Below are 21,056 nucleotides of genomic sequence, written 5' to 3'. Positions count from 1 at the left end.
AAATGAACTTTGTGCTTCTTCTCATCTTTGTTTCTTTGACTTTAACCACCAAATGCTTTATTTTCGGGACCAGCATGAATCTTGCGCCACGTGCAACTTCGTGTAACTTCGTGCGAATGCAGATTAGAACCGATGTTGCTCATTTCGTACACTAAGACAGGCTGGTAGAAGGAGGGCTGCACTGCTGTGGGAGTGGTCACAGCTGACTTCAGTCATGGCCAATCAAAGTGACTCCTTTCATTTCCCTTGAATGCGGCGCACTCGTCTCATCATGGGAGAATCACATCGTGCAGTGAAATGGGCACTTAGACATGGTCTGAGCAGAAGTAAGTTTTAGATTGATTTTCTGTCACCATATTGTTACTTCATCAAGTGCATCATTGCCTATTTTTTAATGTGCTTGTATGTATCTATATTTTATAATATTTTGTGTCATTGTTTCACACTGTGGTTCACTGTGGAATTATGGACCTCTGTGTGTAAGTAGCGTTCAGACAGAAAGAGAGGTCTTTGTTCACATTTACCTGTCATTGAGTGAACTGAAATGTATGTATGATATCAGTGATATGGGTACTGCATTGAGAAGGACATAACGTGAATACTGATATTGGTGCGCAAAATAAATAAATAAATAAAAAGGTGGCAGCGAATAACCCTATATATTTCCCTATTGCAATAGCACAGAATCTCTCTCTCTTTCTCGCTCTCTCTCTCTCTCACCCCCCCCCCTCTCCTCCCTTAAGTGTCTGTGACATTGATGAATTGTTTGTCGTCTTAGATAATCTATCTTGCCATGTCCAAAACCTGAAGACACTCGCACTCCCCTCCCCAACCATTCTTTCTCCCCTCCATATGTTCCTACTTTCAGGATCCTTCCATCTCAAGGTTAGTGAGGGATGCTCATGAGGTCAATCTGCCTGACAACTTCAGGTTATATAGGGTGTAATAAGCACCTCAAAAACCTCCGCATTCTGGCTCGAACACAGGGGAGGCTTTCTCCTGATTTCAGAAGTACAGTACAGTATACTACAATCCATCAAGGTAAACAATACAATAAAGGTTTCTTGATGTCAGTTCATGCCTCTGTCGACTTGAAATAACCCGAACTTTAAAACAAAACAAAAAAAAACCGCAAAAAGCACTGAGTAACTCTAAGCTAGGATGGAAAGCCAAGTGTGTGGAAACTTGTTTGAAAAGAAAACAAAATAAACACACCCCTCTGAGTGTGCACTTGAACCGTCTTAACAGCCTCTTCAACGAATATGCCTTGCAAACGGTCCAAGCCAGTGCCAACTGAGTGTGCCTTCAGGTGTCACATTCACACAGTAGCACCCATTCATTCACGGGACCTCCTGAGAGCAAGCACAGTGTACAACTGTTAGCGCCGCGCCTCCGCGGGATCGGCAGAAACTCACTGAGACATCATATATGGATTTTCACTAACATTAGGCACAGGGAAGTTCGAGCAATTATAATGGATTGATTGCTAGGAATTATGTTGATTGGCTGGAATTGATGGTTGATTAATCACATTGAGAACCAATTGTGAGAAATTTGCACAACCGTAGCATGAATTAACAATCTGATGGAAGCTACTGTGTGGGAAGTCTAGCTACATTTCCGCAGTGATCTACTAGGGCACAACATTGACAAAGACAGTTCGAATTCTCCCATCACCTTAAATCCAATATTTTTAAATACATTTGTGGTTTTCCAAATCAAATGTTATATTAAAAAAGCATTTTCTACAAAACATAAACCATACTCGGGTGCAACAGATAGCAATGTAATTCCATATGGCTGGCCAGATTCGACCCGCAGGCCTTGAGCATCGAGTGCATTAGAACAGCTGCTTGTCTCCTGCTGTGCAGGAAGATCCAGCGTGGCACATTTGATTGGATGTCCAGTAGATTGTCGAGTGAGTAGGAAGAGTGCCTGAGAGGGATACATAGGGCTGCATAACACGATCCCAGACGTACAGTCAAAAGCAGATAACAGTAAACAACAACAACAATTTGAAAGCCTTTAAATCGAGCCATGCGGGCTCCATCTGCTTGAGGTAATTGGAAAGTTGAACTGCTCGAGGCTATTCAGAGTCTGACTGAGGCGCAAGCGAGAAACAAGCAGCCAATTTAATTCTCTGTCTTCACCAGACACGCACACGCGCGCACACACACACACACACACACATTTTCTATCTAGCAAGGCTTTATCTTTGTCATACTTTACTCATTTGTCCTCTTTACTTCCTTGTTCCTGATAAAGAGTGAGAATTAAGTTATGTTGCTTTGCGCAAATCTAAGTTAAAAAATCTACGTGAAACATTCAAAGAGAGTGCAAGATGTTAAATCACAGTGGCCATAAAATTAGGTACACCTCCATAATATAATTTCTTTTACTTTTGTGATTTTTTTAAAATATTAGTTTACTTCCAAATTTGTACAGATGCACCAAATGTTTTTGCTGTTGGGCAACAATGTATAATATTCAAATATGTTTTTACATATTTAATAGCATTTTGTTATCTGATTTATGTAACTGCTCAGTCATTTGCCCCCCCCCCCCCATGAAAAACGTGTGCTCATTCAGTTAAATTCGATTCTTAAATGTTATAAATACAACACACTGCACCAAGAGCTGTTTACAATAGTTTGGCCATAGCAAAGGGGCAACATATCTGCAGCATGCAATGTAAGCATATTGTGAAATTAATTCCTCTCTGACAAGGAGAGAGGGAGATTGGATTGATCATTATCTTTGGAAAGCTCTAGTCTTGGATCTTAATAGTGTTTCTGCTGGTATGTTTGTCGATCTGATGTTCAAAAAAAAAGATCCGTAATGAATGCAGATAACAGAAGATTCGATTTACAAGAAGCAGATTTGCTGATATAGTGTAATGCAATCTTTAGAGCTGTCTCAGATGTTGTCAAGTGAGTATCGTCAATCACGCACTGATGTAAATAAATCTAGCTGCGTGTGGGAAAATCCCGATTGTAAAATAATCGAAAACTTCTGCGGACGAGTCTGTGTGGCGCAACTGTAGAAACAACTGTTGAAATGTTTTCCTGAAGTCTTACTTCATCTTCTGCCTTTTGCACAATGTGTCCTCAAACAATAGATAGTAAATAGCCCTCCTTGGAATTTAATAGCCGCAGGTCAACGCACGGGTTTGCTTGCCATGCGGTCCTTCATAACTGCGGACCATCATAATTTACGGGAAACCTTTGATCAGGCGCCGAGTTATTTAGTCCCAACATTCTAAAACCGAATCCACATATGGGTCTCGTTTCTCATAATTAACTGCAATTAAAAAGCTCCACATTTAAGACACAAAAACACCAATACACAAATGCTTAAGGAAATGATGTCACTTTTTCTCAACTATTGTGAATTGATCCAGTTAGTACTTCACAGCTCAATTGTTAGAGGTGTATATACTTTAGATCTGGATTCACACCGATATCCACAGTAACAAAATGTAGTGTACAATGTAGCTACCAGTATGGATATATAAAAATACAGATTCTACAAAGATAATGTTCAGTTTTGGTTGAGACTGTCAGAGAGGTATTAATTTACAATGTCGTTACTGTAGGGAGGAACCCTGCTTTCTCCAGATTTTGCTCAATTTCACAGTTCTACATAAATCTATAGTCTACGGTTGATTTATTGGCCATTTGAAGGGAAATGACGAGCTCTCTTTGACGATGCAAAGTTAATGGCTCAACAAACATGCTGTTTAGTTGGCTTTCCTACAAAGTGATGGTTTTGGAGATATGCAATGTTTATTAGATTTAGGTCATCTTATTGGCTACAAAATAGAGTAAAATATGCCACACCGTGAGTTGAAGGCGGCCTCCTAGTGCCCACTTTACATTAGCCAGCTTCCCAGCATCCGCAAGTGAAGATCTTGCAGAAGAAGTAATCTCATTATCACACCCTGCGCCAGAATTTCAACATACTTTTAGGTAGTCTAAAATCTAGTCTACTTATGGACACCAAATTGCCAGATGCGCTGGGGGCCTGCGATAGAAGGTGTATCGCAATCTACCAAATTCACAAACACGCTAAACTCGATTTGCCCCAGCACGAAAATGAAGATTGGCCTTCTATCTGAAAAACAAACATAAACATACTTAATTTGGAATTTCAAAACTTCAAATAGGCGGCCCGGTAGTCCAGTGGTTAGCACGTCGGCTTCACAGTGCAGAGGTACCGGGTTCGATTCCAGCTCCGGCCTCCCTGTGTGGAGTTTGCATGTTCTCCCCGGGCCTGCGTGGGTTTTCTCCGGGTGCTCCGGTTTCCTCCCACATTCCAAAAACATGCATGTCAGGCTGATTGGGCGCTCTAAATTGTCCCTAGGTGTGAGTGTGGGCGTGGATGGTTGTTCGTCTCTGTGTGCCCTGCGATTGGCTGGCAACTGATTCAGGGTGTCCCCCGCCTACTGCCCGAAGACGGCTGGGATAGGCTCCAGCACCCCCCCCGCGACCCTAGTGAGGATCAAGCGGTTCGGAAAATGGATGGATGGATGGAAAACTTCAAATATATGACCATGAATTTAAAGAACACACACACACACACACACACACACACACATGCAGTATGTCCCTTCTCCCTCACACCTCGGCATGACCCCTAGTGCGATCAGAGGAGATGAATGTGATCTATTTGACAGCCTGTGACAGTGAGTGTCTGTGAGCTTGTATGGCAGCTGCCTGACTCGTATTTGAAGTGCAGTTAGTGGGTCTTCAAATAAACCAATCACGAATGAGACTTCACAGAGTCGGAGGGTAGGAGCTGCTGGCACGTGATGCGAGAGAAACATTGGGCCGGCTACAATTTCTCATCTTGGCTTTGCAACTGGAATCTTCAGACTTAAAAGCACAAGTAAGCGCAATGCCAAAAAAAAAAAATCTGATTCGATGGCTGGCTAGGAAGATGATAAGATGAAGTATCAGAGACATCTCAATTCATGTATCACACTGACAGGTAGTGTGAAAGCGTGGCCAGGAGTCTGACGCCTGACTGTATGATGGAGAGGCAGTTGCCATGGTAGCGTTGGATTTCAAGGCATCAGGTGCTTTAACCACTTTAACTACCACCCTGCAGTGTCCAGCGGTGTGTTCTTGCCATTCACACATATACACTGTTAATCAAGTCACCGGTGTGCATTTTCGTCCAACCACAGCTTTCTGTGGCGTTTGTGAGCAGGGTTATTCCTATTCTAATCGTAAAAAAAGGTCTTAGTATTATTATAATCGTAAAAAGGTGTCATAGAAATCCCTCTTTGCATCATTGGCTTTCTGCTTTTCATGCATTGCATGATTAGTTCCTTCAATGGAGAGAAAATTGACAGAGAGAAAAATCCGAATGAGGCTGACGTTGAGTCCATGGAAGCACCGGGGTGCCTTGCCCCTCAGTGCTTTAACTCTGCTTTACAAAAAAAAAAAAAAAACAGCAAAGAACACACACACACACACACACCACACTATTAAGGCTTAAAACTACGGGTGATTGTTGTGATGCGAAAAGTATTGTTAAAACAAAAACACTTTATCCTCCTCCTGAATTCTTTTTCTTTGTTCTTTCAGATGGTGCTAATGGTCCGGGTTATGAATACCAAGGTAGTTTTTTGCACCCCTTCCACCCACTAGTAAATGTAAAGCGCTCTTTTTTTGCGGGGGGGCGGGGGGCAAGGAGGTTGAAGGGGGGCATTTGGTTATTTTATACTCTATTTGCAAGTGTGAAGTGGTGCATTCACCTGACTTTGGTGGAAGCTAATGGGCTCAGTTCCCACTCTGTATCAGTGTGAATATGTCTGTCTCTCTATGTGCTCTGTGATTGGCTGGTGATGAGTCCAGGACGTAATCCGCCTTTCACCCTAAGTCGGCCATCCCCATGAACCCGAACACCAGCGGCGGAGTAGAAAATGGTTGGATGGGACCTAGAAGTGAATTTCATGTAAATATTAGCAAAATGTATGACTTAACTAGGATAGAAATGTGCTTCAAAGTACATACAAAATTGTATAATGTCTGTGTCATAGGAACGGAACTCAGTTGTAAAATGTATCTCTTCTTTCTTCTGAGACAGCTTGCTAAATGGCGTCATTAGACCAATGAGCCGTCTGCTCTGCGTGATCAATGCTTGACCAACAATAATGGCATCATTTTAAGAATTTATTAGGGAATCATATGAATAATTAATATTACAAGTGGACTATTTGCCAGTACATGAACATCACTGCGGCTGAGCGCGGTTCATTCGCACAATTAATATTTCACACTGTCTTAGGTTCAAAGTTGGGCACATTTAACTTAATATCTACACTGCAACTTAGCATATGAACACATTGCATACGCCTTGCAATGGACTGTCAACCAGTCCTGGGGTGTACCACGCCTCTCGCCCGACTTCATCTGGGATGGGCTCCAGCTCAGCTGTGAGGCGGGCAAACAACATTGGATGGATTTCCATCTTGCATATCGCACACAGTTAAGGGATTGAATCCTCATCACAAGTACTGTACAGTCGACATTTTTCAAAGCGGTGCTAACAAGTCAGGCGTCCCATGAAATGAAATACGTGTGTTCTTTTGAGGTGTTAAGATCCTGGTTCCCCCTCATCCCAAAGGAGCTCTGCAAAATAAGATGTTTGCTGCCGATAAGTTGAAGAGAGGGGAAACGCTTGCTGTTATCTGAAGACTCAGTGTGTGCCCAGGCGTTATCTTGTTCGTTTGAAACTGTCTGGGAAAAGATGAGCGCGATCTTAAATCGATTAGGCTTTTCTTTTTTTTTTTTTGAAGCGGTTAAAGTTATTGCTTTGTCCGGGACACAGCAGTATTGAGATCCGCGTCATATGACACAACAATTTTGCATTAGCGCAGATCTCTAATGTTGTTCCTACACTAAAACAAACAAAGGCATTATTTGTTCATATGAAGTTCAAACAACTGCTGGTCAGGGGTGACCTGGAGTCTCTGCCAGCTTTGCGTGAGAGGCTCTATAAAGTATAGACTGGTTGCATGTCAATTGCAGGGCACATTTAAACAATAATTCACACTCACATTCACGCCTATGGAGAATTTAGATGACAGTCTTGATTAACATTACTTGCATGCTCTCATGATTTGGGAGGAAGTCAAAGTTCCTGGAAAGAACATGCAAACGGTGGCCCGAGCAGAGAGCAAACACAGAATGAAAAGTAGATGTGCTAAACAACAGTTCACTGTGGTGCCCTCCACATGATCAAGGACTTGCACATGATATTTATACAATTCAATAATATTTCAACTGTTTATTTTCCCATTCCACTTTGAAGCACCAAAACGTTTATAATATATGGAATTTAAAATCTATATTTAAAAATATTTAAATATAGAGTGCTTTTGAACAAGGCAACCTAAGTTCCTGAAAATATAGAAAATCAAATAAATACAGTAAACCTTAAGAAATATAAAAATGTTAAGTGTGTATATCTTGAGTCGCTGCATTCTTAAGTAATACCAATATAAACAAATCTGAACTAATACTGTCATTAACTAACACACACTTTTATACATTGTTTTCTTTTGTGAAAAATCTGTGGCCTTCTTTCTTCACTTCACTGACTTAGTGCACTACTTCCCGCGTGCGTACATTTACGACCATAATGACCAAAATTGTTGCCGGAGAGTTTAAACTAAGAGTAGTCCACCATAAATCCACTCCAAATTGCATTCAATTGCAAGCGGAGGTCAGAATGCATCGCTGACAACAAAACACAAGAGACATGCTTCAATTCTCTTCAATTAAGCATCTTTCCCTTCTCACACGTCCACTTACCGTCTTGGTCTGTATGATAATTCCTTTCACACCTGAACGGCATCAAGAGGGATGCTCACGCTTAATTTTTCTGTCATTGTCTCTCTGTCTTTCTCTCTCTTTCACACACACACACACGCACACACACACACACACACACACTTAAAAGTGTGTTACTGTATTTCCTCCCTGTCGCACACCAACACTAAGGGGAGGTCATTCATGCTGATGGAGATATGTATGCAGCTCACATCTGTCACATGTCGCTGCCGTGGCAACACCAGCTGCCGTGGTTACGGTAGACCTACCTCGATAGTCTTTTGGGATTTGCCCATTACAGGGAAGCTGGCTACCTGAATGCATGGAGAAGTACAATCTCTATGAGCGAGAGCTGAGCAATGATACTGCAGCCCTGGTGCAGTTTGAGTAGAGTGTAGATAAATAACGATAAATGTATGGGTTGTTTGGAGCAGGGATCGTTTGAGCTGATTGGACTGCAAGTGTTTTGACCTCGCTTGTGTTTGGGGGGGCAGACAAGTGATCTACAAGTGCGGTTACATAAGTCAAACCTCTGCCTTGCAATCATGTCAAGGTCATATCATCTCCTGATTGGATCGTTATTAAAAGGATTTGTGTGGGTTAGTGGTGAATGCTTTCAAGGGCAAATCAACGTCTACCAACTACTGTCACGGCAAGTTTTGTTTTACCACATAAGAGTGATTACTACGAGGATCTCCCAGTGCGGTATAATCGTATAGTTATTATACTGTATATTTATCTCGTTATTTTCCATTCATCCAATTTCTACAGTTTGCCACTTATGATCATTACGGTCACAAGTGAGCTGGAGTGGCCTCTTGATTAGTTTTCACACAAAGATTTTTTCTAAATATACAGCATCATAATATCACCAGGGCGGCCCGGTAGTCCAGTGGTTAGCACGTCGGCTTCACAGTGCAGAGGTACCGGGTTCAATTCCAGCTCCGGCCTCCCTGTGTGGAGTTTGCATGTTCTCCCCGGGCCTGCGTGGGTTTTCTCCGGGTGCTCCGGTTTCCTCCCACATTCCAAAAACATGCATGGCAGGCTGATTGGACGCTCTAAATTGTCCCTAGGTGTGAGTGTGGGCGTGGATGGTTGTTCGTCTCTGTGTGCCCTGCGATTGGCTGGCAACTGATTCAGGGTGTCCCCGCCTACTGCCCGAAGACGGCTGGGATAGGCTCCAGCACCCCCCGCGACCCTAGTGAGGATCAAGCGGTTCGGAAAATGGATGGATGGATAATATCACCATTCACCACTAGATAGCAAACATGCTTTAGTTACGCTTGCACTGTCTTATACTGCTGTATAGGTACTACAATATAAATAAGGATAATGATTTTTGGAGGCATTTGGGATAATGGGACAAACACAGTCCCTCAATAATAGAATTTTGAGTCTGTTGACCTTTGTGAAAAAATGTAATAACAATTGCAGTGAGTGGTGGTTTCTTGTTCGGCAGTTTTGTGCTGTCCTTAAATAGTGATTTTTATGCAAGGGAGCCCTTTGCACTGAAAAAGAAAACACAGTACAATATAGTATAGTACGTATTTTGTAGTTATTTTGTTGTTTGCTTCAAACCCTTTGTTTCTGTGTTATGATGGTGGATCTTTCATTGAAAAGCATATTTTCGAACAGGTATTTTTGCCACACATCTGGTTAGGAAGTGCATGATCCTATGTGCCCGCCCCTCCCTCCCTCAAGTAGTGGTGATGAGAAATCCTGGCCTCCTCCAGCATTGACTGTAAGCTGCCCTTCCCTGCCCTTTCCCTGCATTAGATCCAATTTTAAATTCATATTGTGATTTACTTACACAAAGTAGAAAAAAAGTTGAACAAGTTATCAATTACGATATGTCCATCATTAATACTCACAACGATGCACCGCATGTTAACATTCTGAGGGTGTTCAGTCTCCTGCCCCATCCTTGGACACACACTAGTACTTCTACTAAAATCAACACTCTAAGAGCAAGTGACCATGACTACGCCATCTGTGAAGTTGACATTGTCCTCATCAGTAAATCTTCAAGTGGTATTAGGAAGCAAGGAAATATATTCCCAAACATGGCCTATTATGGCTCTGTTTTTGTGTCTCAAGCGCATTAAGTGTACATAGTTCACTTTATAAACACACCTTATTTTGACTTTTAGAAGATTTGAAACAGATACTGTCCTTTTAACACACACAAGTACAATACTGACCCACTTTGCTGAGCCGAACTTCACCGTACACACACACAGATGAGTTTTTATGACTGGGGTGTGTGAGTACGCGGACAGACGCACAGCAGCACAACCACATGGACACAAGCCTTAAGTGAGCACAGCTGTGCTGCCAGATGTGCGTCAGAGTCCTGCGGTCACAAGTGTCAGGGCATTTTTGATGCATCCAAAAACTGACAACACACACATCGTTCATTTTAATCCCTCCCCCATTGCATTGTAGTGCCTCGCATTGCGCAAAACAGCTTCATGGCTCCCAATTCTGAGACAAATCATTCTGGGGCACGAGTGGGTCATGTGTGGATTTCAAAAAAATAAAATGAAATTTCCACAGGAAATTATAGAAATAAAAAAAAAAAAGATAAAAATAAGATGTGCCGGAGCGCATGTGCACTGTCTACAAAAATAGAGCCCTAAGTGTCACTGCATAGTCAGTGTATGGAAACGCAGTTCATCCTTGGATGCTCACTGAACTGGTTTTGTAAAGTATGTTGAATTTTTGTCTAACGTGCTGAAATATTGCCTACTATGACAGCAGTTCCAATGCTGAAGTTTTGTGTGACTTTAATGGGGTGCTGCTAAATATAATAATGTATTCATATGAAAATGTATTTGAGGTAAATGAGGTCAGGTGGTTGCATAAGTGTGTACACCCTCTGACAAGTGGGATGTGGCTATTTTCAGAATTAACCAATCACAATCAAACTCATGTTAAATGGGGGTCACCACACACCTGCCAGCATTTAAAGTGAGTGTGATTAACACCAAATAAAGTTCAGATGTTCTAGTTGGCTTTTTTGTTTCTTGCAGCTTGAAGGTTTTGTGCTTACATCGACCGCTGCTTTTAGCAGTTCATAATTTCCTCCGCCAGGAAATGTTTAGAAGTTATTTAGGCTATCTTCTGTAACGAAATGTCAAATTGTCATGTGTAAGAAATAACTTTGAGATTTTACAATAACTTTGTTACCCTGTTCACACTCACTTGAACAATAAGTGGACAAACTATTATTGTTGACTGATTTCAAAACGAGTGATCCATCAATTTTTGGTATACAAGTAATAATACGGTGAGACGATTAAACCTTTGTTTGAGTTAATTGTCATACCGGCCCGTCCGAGGGAAGACACCTCCCCCTTTTTGACAAAAATGAGTTTGACACCCCTGCGTTAGATACTCCCCAATCAGCACAAGTGAGCAGACACACACATAGAATAGACAAACCAAGTGAAAAATATTCAACAGTAAGACTGTTGAAGGTCATCATTAGCATACTATTAGCAGCACTGTGTGTGTGCGCGTGTGCGTGCGTGCGTGCGTGCGTGTGTGTGTGTGTGTGCGTGTGTGTGTGTGAATGATGATTCCTCCATGTATTCTTAGAGACAGGACAGACCTACACCGGAGTGTAAGGTGACTGTTCTAACAGTGTGGGGTCATGTGTGTTTCAGCATCCTGTGGGAATAACTTGGAATCTCATGCCGAGAGAACAAATGCACAAGATGAATGCACACACACACACACACACATCACTTTCCTTCTTTAGATGTTAACCAGTGACAAGACAGTACCCATGCAATGTATCACGCCGCCAAAATTGTAAGAGCCCAACTTCAAAATAAACCTTAGCCAGCCAAATAATATATGGACAGCAATGCCCATTTACACTTATATTTTGCAGTTGTTTGCAGCAGAGTGTCTTGGCAAAACGGCTGACTTGCCTCGTTTTCCAGACTCTGAGGTAATGCTGTTACAAACTGTTGCCACTTGCTACCAACATGAACCACTCAACGGCGTCCTGAAATAACCTTGAATCGCTGACAAAGGGCGCTAAAAAAAAACAACTTAATCACCTTGACACTGTAGTCTACGGCGCCTGTTGCCAGCATTTAGTGACAATTGCACAAGCGGCTAGCAGTGCTCCCGAGACCTGTCAAATTACTTTTCACAGGCAGTTTAATTGACTGTTTAAATGACTCAGCACACTCTGATGATGACAGCCTGACATATTTGTTGTTCCTACTGATCACTTTTTAACAAATCAGGCTGAAATGTGCTGTTTTAGCTGGCAAGGCCGCTACTGTATTGTGAGGTCACTTTGCGAGCAAGTCAATAAGCCAAAGTTTGGGGTTTTTTTCTGTCTCCACTCACCCACCCAGCACTCTCTTCATAACACTAGAGGTGCAATTGGAGGAGCTTGACCAAGACAGTGAAATAGACGGCAAATTTCAAAATATACTCTTTAAGATTGATTTTTAGGGGGCGTACTTTAAACGTGTATGTATTATACACGGGATTACCGTATACGGTACTTTGCAGCAGTGTACAGCAAGCTGGTATTAAGCATTTGTATTGAAACTCATTAAATTGTGCGGGTGTTCTTTATTGAGTGTGAACTTCCTCATGTGGAGCAAATAAAGTTTGTTTAAATTGTTTCCTCAACTAATTACAGCACTGCAAGTTTAACCATAGCGAGGACAAAGGCAGGAGTCAGACGCCAAAGCCAACAATACAAATAACATCCTAATTCGTAGTCTTCCCATCAACAGTCTGCATGGGTCCGATTGTTTCCGCTTCGACCACTGTCACTGTCTTAACAAGCTCCCCGCACTGTTCATTACCGACTACTACTTCCGTTCTGACCCCCCCATTTCGATATTTTATTGCTCCCACAATGATGCATAAAACATGCTTATAGGTTGCCAATTAACTCAGAGCCCGATGTGTGACCCAACTGTATTCCTAACCGAAATCCAGTCAGCTGCGGCAGAAGACCTAAAGGCAAAAATGAAGCCATTGGAAACGCAGTAAATCGTTGTAATTGAAAATGTTCTGTGTACAGGACATGAGCACCCTGTGGAATTAATTGATTTCACACAAGGTGGCATGCAGCAACACATAACTAATTTGGATAACTGGGTGATAATATTTTGCAATGCTGTTACAGCAAACAGCCATGTGATCTTGCAAACTCTTCACTCAACATTAGCGACTGAAGATGGGCATAATCGATTAATTGATTGGTAAGAATTGTTGATTCAGTGAAGGTGATTGTTGATTTTCTGAAGGCAAATGGATTGCACCACGTGGGGTGCAACCACCAGAGGTGCTGTTGATTGTGCCTCAACTAGTTTGCTGTCTAAAGAACGTGACATTGCCTGGGAAGTTGAGCTACATTCATGACGATTGCCATTATGATGCTGAGAGCAACTCTGGGCTGCTTTATTCTTCTGCTCAGAACCGGCATCCAAAGAGGAGTTCAGAACAACCGAGATTCCAGCAGTCAACTTTATATCATCCGCAAGTGGAGAACGTCGTTCAGTTCCTTTTAAATGTACTTTGTGCGCATATACAATATATGCCATGCACACCGCATGCCTCTCAGTGCTGTGAATTTATAGGAAATGACGGGAGCCGCTTCCATTGGATAACAAGCAAGTCGGCTCTGTTGCCTCCCACCGTGGCGCAAATGCACGCTTTTTTTCTGCGCCAGTCTCAGAAAATACAAAAAGAAAGACAACTCCACCCTTATGCACGATCAGACTGTGCTTCGCAGTAGGCTTGTGCTGGGTACGAAAATAGAGCCCAGAGTCTTTGATGAACATTACATGCATGATTTTGGAATGTGGGACAAAACTAAGTACTTGAAGCAAACCCACACATGCGTAGAGAAAACATGCAAACTTCACACAAGAGGGAATGGGCCCAGATTCCGACGCCAACCTCAGAACTGTTGTGCAACTACTTGTTACTTGACACAATTTCATGCCAAATTCGAACAAGTTGTTCAGTTGAGTCAATAATTGTCAATAATTGTTCACTTCCTTGAGAAAATGACTGGTGTGTGCAGATGATGATGTGAAAAATCATTTCCAGACATGGTGGTCCATGTGTGCAGTCTACAATTTAATCCCTATGATTAATCAACTACCACCGTTCAGGATGTGCATATTGAGGGGTCGCCACTTGGTTTGAAATTGATTGCATATATATATATATATATATATATATATATATCCATCCATCCATCCATTTTCCGAACCGCTTGATCCTCACTAGGGTCGCGGGGGGTGCTGGAGCCTATCCCAGCCGTCTTCGGGCAGTAGGCGGGGACACCCTGAATCAGTTGCCAGCCAATCGCAGGGCACACAGAGACGAACAACCATTCACGCCCACACTCACACCTAGGGACAATTTAGAGCGTCCAATCAGCCTGCCATGCATGCTTTCGGAATGTGGGAGGAAACCGGAGCACCCGGAGAAAACCCACGCAGGCCCGGGGAGAACATGCAAACTCCACACAGGGAGGCCGGAGCTGGAATTGAACCCGGTACCTCTGCACTGTGAAGCCGACGTGCTAACCACTGGACTACCGGGCCGCCTATATATATATATATATATATATATATATGAAAAGCAACAAATCTTTAAGGATCAATATCTCAATGCTGTCTGTAAGACGAGAAAGCACCATGCAATAAAGGAAGCTAATCGATTTTCCGCATAGGTGATCAATGCGATCAAATGTGGGATACTTCAGCACAAAAATTCCAAGTAGTCTTGCCGCTGTGTGTGATGGATGAACACCTTCTCTTAATGATAATTTGAGAGCAAACATCTGTTTGGTCCCCCCAACTTGCGCAGGTGGTCATGGAGTGTTGGGCAAATCAGTGCACCCTCTTGATTTATGAGAACAATAACCCAGATTATAGGACTACACCTAAGGCAAGGAAATGATGAGCAGGCCAATATTTTACGGGTAAACAAATTAATAATAGCCACTGTCCAAATGTCACAGTTTATGAAGGAGCAAGTTATGTTAGGGGGCGGAGCAACACACACACACACTGTCCATACCTTGCTTGAATAAGGTCCCGGGATGAGAAGTTTTAATGCTTGTCTTTTCAGCTCCGTCAGCCTTGTGTTGCAGTTCTCACACCAAATCCCTCTTTCGCTTCCAGGAGAACTTCCACTGCCCGAGGCCGGGGAGCCCGTCCCAAAACCCGGAGATCCGCCAAGAGAACCTGGAGATCCGGTGCATATCCCCGGGGAGATGGTCCCAGGCGATCCAGACAGGGAGCCTGGTGAGGAGATCCCCGAGCCGGGAGAAGGGGTGCCCGTTGAGCTGGGCATGGAGCCGGCGCCTTCGGGTGCGGGACGAGAGCTGGATCGGCTGGTTTCCTCGTAAGCCTTTCGGTACCACGTGTCCGGGAAAAAGGAGGCTGATTTGGTGGGGGAAGTGTCGGGTATCTGTGGGACATTTAACACGGGAGTGAGCTCTGTTGTACGCACACTTGCTATTGTTAGCACCTTGCTTCACTAAATAGAAAACGTCACACAAAATAGAATCTCATAAGATTTAAAGGGAAAATAAAACCCAAAATGTTCTTGACAATAATATGTTCAATGCACCTCCACTCGTCTATACACTGCATTCTGATTAATATTGCAGTCGTGGAATATGAGTTAATCAAATCCATTTTTATCCATCTCAGCGGGCCGCGGCATTACGACTACTTGCGCAATTTAATGAGATCCAATACAAGTATAAATTCTAGAAACAGCTCTTAGTATGATGTGGAGCACCACTTCAAACATATAGCCACAATAATATACAGCGATAGAAATCTGCATATTGATTGATACAGCTCCTGGCTCTCATTAAAGAGGGTAAGCATGACGAATGATGCGTATATTTAGCAAACCTGTTTGCTTTGAAGAAATCGTTTTCCAGTTTTGTTTTTCTTGTGCAAAGCGCAACTTTTAAGACAACAGATTCCGCTCATCGTTGTGTGTTATAACTCAACCGAGACTACTCCCCAAAAGCATGGGAACTTCAAATGAGCCACAAAGAGTTGGGCTATTGATGTGGTGGCACAGCGGTTCCTAAAATCTCTCCTTAGAGCTATAATAAGTGTCATGAAAAGACTGACATGGGGGAATGTTCACGAGGGAGGGGGGTTTAACATCTTGTAAATGGTATTAAATGTTATTAGATGCAAACTCCACAGAGGAAGGCTTGAGCTGGGATTCAAAACCTGAATCTACCGACTTTCAGCCAGACAGGCTAACCACTTAACAGGCAGGCATTCGATCCTACCTGTCATGAAAATCTAAACACATCCAGTATTCCAGCTTCAAGCAGCAATGAACAGGCTCTGATACCCCCTTTTTCAGGACTACTCCTAAAAAATGAGCAGCAAACTTTTACGCTAATTTCGCCCACATTAAACATTCCAATTGAGGCTCATTTGGTTTGATCAAAGTGCAATTTGCCCTAAATTACTACTTCAAATCAAAATTCCCAACTTCCTGTTCACTTTTGTGCTTGGGACATGTCCGTCGAATTTTTGGTCAGCTGGCGAAACGAGTGTTAGGTTGATTGTTTCTCTAACATTCCACTGGCGCGATGAATTTGGGGGAGCGCCGTCTTTGCTGAAAGTGCTAAAATGGAAAAAGAATGCTAAAAGAGAGAACATCTTACCAGGATATGTGGGCATGAAAAATTGGTGAGTTTTTGAGCATGTTGAGGCAAAAAGGCAATTTGTTTGTCTGAAAATTAATAACACATTTATTCCAAGAGGGGCTTTGCCCCAGCTGGTGTTTGAAACATAATTTAAACATCTGAAGAACTTTTATGAAAATCCGCAAACCACTCAACCCACCCATGCTCAAAATCTATGATAATAAACATTTGTCTAATGATTATATCATCCATCGATTTTCTTCAGCGCTTCTCCTTGTCAGACTTGTGCGTGAGGTGGAATCAACCCCATCTTAGTTTGGATGGGAAGTGGTGTGCACCCTGCACTGGTCAAGATCTCTGTACATATATCATAGCGATATCAACTCACACATTCACACTTGTGAACAACATAGAATCTTCAGTTACCATCAGTATGAGAGGAAGCTGGAATTACGGGATACCCCAGACAAGCCAAGAGAACACATCCACATGCCACACATGATACCTGAGGTGAGATTTGAAACCCACAACATACTAACCACGGCTCCTCAGCGCTCCCCTAATATGTTCGAATATAAAAATACAACTTAGAGGTTACATACCATTCTATTAAAGTCAAACGACAGGAGCAAGATTCAAGCCCCGAGCCTCAGAATTGTGAGACAAGCATGCTAACCATTACCACCACGTGCTGCAATCATGTATTTCATAAATTTAATATGACCCTCAGAGGGCTTAATAAAAACTGAGATGGCTCCTGAGTGGAAAATGCCTTGTTTGCTTTGCCTCCGTTTCTGCTTTGGGTCTGAGGGACACCTTTGCAAGTACTGTATAATATGCACTGGATTTATGTAACGTTTTTCATTAATAAATGAATACATTGAGGTGTTCTTACCGTGTACTTTCTGCCCCGGCCGGCCACGGATCTCTCCTTGGACCCAGATAGTGAAGTCATAATGAAGGTGTGCAAGGGACGGCGAAGAGGAGGATGAAAACCGCGTGATCGATTTCAATTAACAACACGCCCCTGCAAAGTGCACTCGGATCCCCTCAATGTGGAGGCGACTTCGCACCACTTTCGAGTTGGCAACCACTTGTATTCCTCATTTTTTTCGAAAAAGAATGTTTCGGTGAGTTACCTTAAAATAATCTCTCAAACGATCTCTAAGTGAATCTGCCTCTGTTTTGCTTTTGTCATCCTTTTACGCACCAGGTTGAACAGGTACAACAAACCACCTCGATGGACGCAGTCCACCGACGAGCATTAGTCCAGTCACAACGAGGATTCTGTCGAGGGGTGAACGCGACGGTTCAGATCGTTTCTGTTCATCCAAAGTGTCTCTCCGGGCAGCAGCCTCCTGTTGACTGTGCGGAGCTCCGCGCTCTGTTGAAGGCGGACGCTCACTGACTCGACGCCGGCGGGGTGCACATCTGGATGAGGGGGCGGGGCCACCCCGCTCTGAAGAATTTGGTCATTCTGCTCATCATGTGGCGCGTTCGCCGACCTTGAGGATAGCACCTTATCTAATATTGAATATGGGTTTCCTAACTTTTAATGAGCCACGTTTTACATTAGATTAATCTACCGGTCCACCACCGAACCAAAAAACGTCACAAAAAGTGGACACACAGGTCAATTACGGACATTCTGCCCTTTAAAGTAGACGCATTTGATTGCTCCGCCTGTCAATATAAGTTGGAGGCATAGATAGGTGAACTAAGACACATTATTTCATTAACCCAATTACCTGTGTATTTTTTTAGAGGAAAAAAACAAATTCAGCATATAAAAAGAGTCAATTTGCAATTCGAACTTTCTTGATTACAATGACCCAAAACACCAAGAATCTACAAAGACATCATGTAAAAACACTATTTTTAGGAAGCACGTTCGTACATTTTATTGATATCGTGACATGAAGTGAAGCATGACCGAGTCCTAGGCTACAGGCAAACAATTTCAAGTCGTGTAATTTTCGAACCAATGATGTGAAATTGGAAAAAAAAAACGCACACCTGATTGTCTCTCTCGAAACATTGTTTGGGAATTGCTCTATCCACCAAGACTCCCGTCCCACATGTAGCCCTGGGCAAAATTCCCAAGCCCAACAACTTAATTGTTTTGCACCTTTGCTGCTTCCTCGATGAAGAGGGCGCTGTGCCTTTGGACTACTAACCCTACTTTCCAGACGAATGGAAAGTCTGAAAGGTCCTGCTTCCACTATGAAAAGTCTATTGGAAAGTGGCTGCGAAAGAAAAAGGTTGGGTTCTAGTTCAATATAACAACGGATTCTCTGCAAATCACATATAATACCTCTTAAATGCTCATTTCTTTCAATTGTTTTGCGATATTGCCATGTTGCTTTGTTACGAATTAATTGTACTTGCTGTATCCATGGTTATTTGCTCAAACAAGGCGTAAAATACAATAGAATTGATGTCAAATATTTGCACTGAAATAAAAACTGCACTATTTGCTTATTTGTTCACCAACATGATGTGTCACTTCTAGTAACATGTTCATCTGCAATATATAATTTGCAATGGCAGTCAGTTTGAATATTTTAATTATTACAGGGACTTTAGCCTTATACTGTGCTGTAGTTCGGCTGCACTTGAATTAAGTCGTTTCAGAATTGTATGTATTTCTAACGGTTCAACACTGCTCTCTAGAGTTGGGATTGTGTCCCTGCACATTAGTGAAGCTCTCCTGGCCTTAAATTGGCCTTTGGCAGTAACAGAGTATCTTTCTTTCTTCACACAGCAATGTAACGCAATACAGTTTCGCATTGCAAGGAGAGTAGGAGGAGTGAATACTGTAATGCGGGTCGGATGAAGGCTGGATGGTAATGTAGGCTGTACATTGCTCGGTTCAATGTTTACGGTGAAACCCATCACTATTTATTGTTGCAATTATAGATTCTTGTTCTTGCATGACATATAATTTTTGCAGGTTTTTTAAACCCAAAATTACAGTCAAACCTCTGTTCTCGACCAAACTGAGCGCACTTGAATGCGCCACTTGACTCCTCCCACTTTCCTTACACATGGAAGTGACGCTTTCTCGGGGAGACGAGGAACTGACGCTTCCTTGTGTACCGTTCTATTGTGAGCAGACGTCTTCAATAAAGTTTTTTTTAAAGGACGTGGTTTCGGTTTTCGAATAAATCGGGTTTCGAACAGCCTTCTGGAACGGATTATGGTCGAAAATAATATCACTAGGTATGACTGTACTAAACCTTATTACACAATGTATTTATAGTAGGTGTACAGCCATAAAGTTTTGGGGGGGGGGGGGTTCTGTTGGCCCTATACACTTTATGGTTTAGCGTTTCTCTTGGGTCTGCTTCCAGTGCGTAATGTATAAAAATAAGTCTCGCAATGGAGAAATTCCCAATTCACAGCAGAAAAGTTATGAAATAAAGAAGTAGAAGAACAAAATATAGGAGCTGCTGGAAAGGCAGGCACTCTCGCGGCGCCATCTTGAAGTCAAAATAACAATATAACACAACACATAAGACACAGACAGTCGTGCAATCTTAATCACTTTTCCTGCATACACTTTGTTGTTTGAAGCAGTTAGAGATGAAAGAGGAGAGAGTTGCCATGGCAACCACATTTGCCCGGAATCTTCAGAATAAAAAGAGCTGGCATGTATTCTGTAACTTCAACTTTATTAGCAATGGGACTAATCAGAATTGAAATTCGCCTCAATAAAATCAGCATTTTCCATCCTCTGATTGGTGAGTCAGGCAAAACTCCAAACAGTCACGTCCAACTAGCAAACAGCATTTTTGAGATTTTAATAGAGATTATGCGCAACCAACTTTTGTATTCTGTAAAACAGGGCAAAGCACTTGCTTCCAGTTCATAGGCAAAAGACTGGAAAAAAGTAGATGTCAACATTTTAAATGTCCAAAAAGTCTTTTGTTTTAGTCAAGAACTACCAAGAAAAAAAATCATAATTTTTTGATTGGTTTATATTTGTTTGTTTACATTTTGTATGTCTAAATGGCCTACATATATTTCATGTTTGTCTGACGATGCCTGCGAAAAAGAAAACCATATTCTAGAAAGTTTGAGTGTAAATCATCATGTGATCAGCCTGTAGTCTTACATTTATGTTTTTACATTTTACACCATAAATCGGTTCTACCAAATTGTTATCTGGTTTGATCACCTGACGTTCTGCATGGGGCCCATTTTGCTCAGGGCCCATGCCATGCCCATAAAAACCGGTGTAATAACTGTGGTCATTGGTATAGATATATGAACTAAAAGGCTTTTGAAAAATAAAGCCCAAGAACTGCTTTCATTGCTTGAGTCTTAATTTATTTTGACGACTGCCTTTGAGGGGTGTTGTTTGTTCTTGTTGCGTACTGAAAATGGCTCTTTGTGTATGTATATTTGGGAATGTTTGGATTGTTAAATGTCTTGAGTTTGTATTATTCTTGCACTTAAAAAAAATCTCATGTGACGCAATGCACTCCGAACGACAGGGGGCGATAAAGAGTTTTCGCAAGAGCCACAAC

At 42.2% G+C, this 21,056-nt stretch overlaps 1 protein-coding gene across 1 annotated transcript in view; it reads right to left on the bottom strand.

Annotated features, from left to right (window-relative positions):
• Window positions 1–17,909, bottom strand: part of kif26ba (kinesin family member 26Ba) — a 74,073-nt gene extending 56,164 nt beyond the window's left edge. Inside the window, exons 1-2 of the mRNA XM_086107254.1 lie at window positions 17,420–17,909; window positions 14,916–15,308 (exon numbers count right to left, since the gene is read on the bottom strand). Coding sequence (XP_085963380.1) covers window positions 14,916–15,308; window positions 17,420–17,479 — 453 coding nt within the window. The 5' untranslated portion in view covers window positions 17,480–17,909. The remainder of the gene's footprint in view (window positions 1–14,915; window positions 15,309–17,419) is intronic.
• Window positions 17,910–21,056: the final 3,147 nt, after the last annotated feature.

The sequence above is a fragment of the Hippocampus guttulatus genome, chromosome 3, assembly GCF_054856545.1.
Source record: "Hippocampus guttulatus isolate MCC_2025c chromosome 3, RoL_Hgut_1.0, whole genome shotgun sequence".
NCBI classification, from domain to species: Eukaryota; Metazoa; Chordata; class Actinopteri; order Syngnathiformes; family Syngnathidae; genus Hippocampus; species Hippocampus guttulatus.
This window is presented reverse-complemented; position numbering and strand designations above follow the sequence as displayed.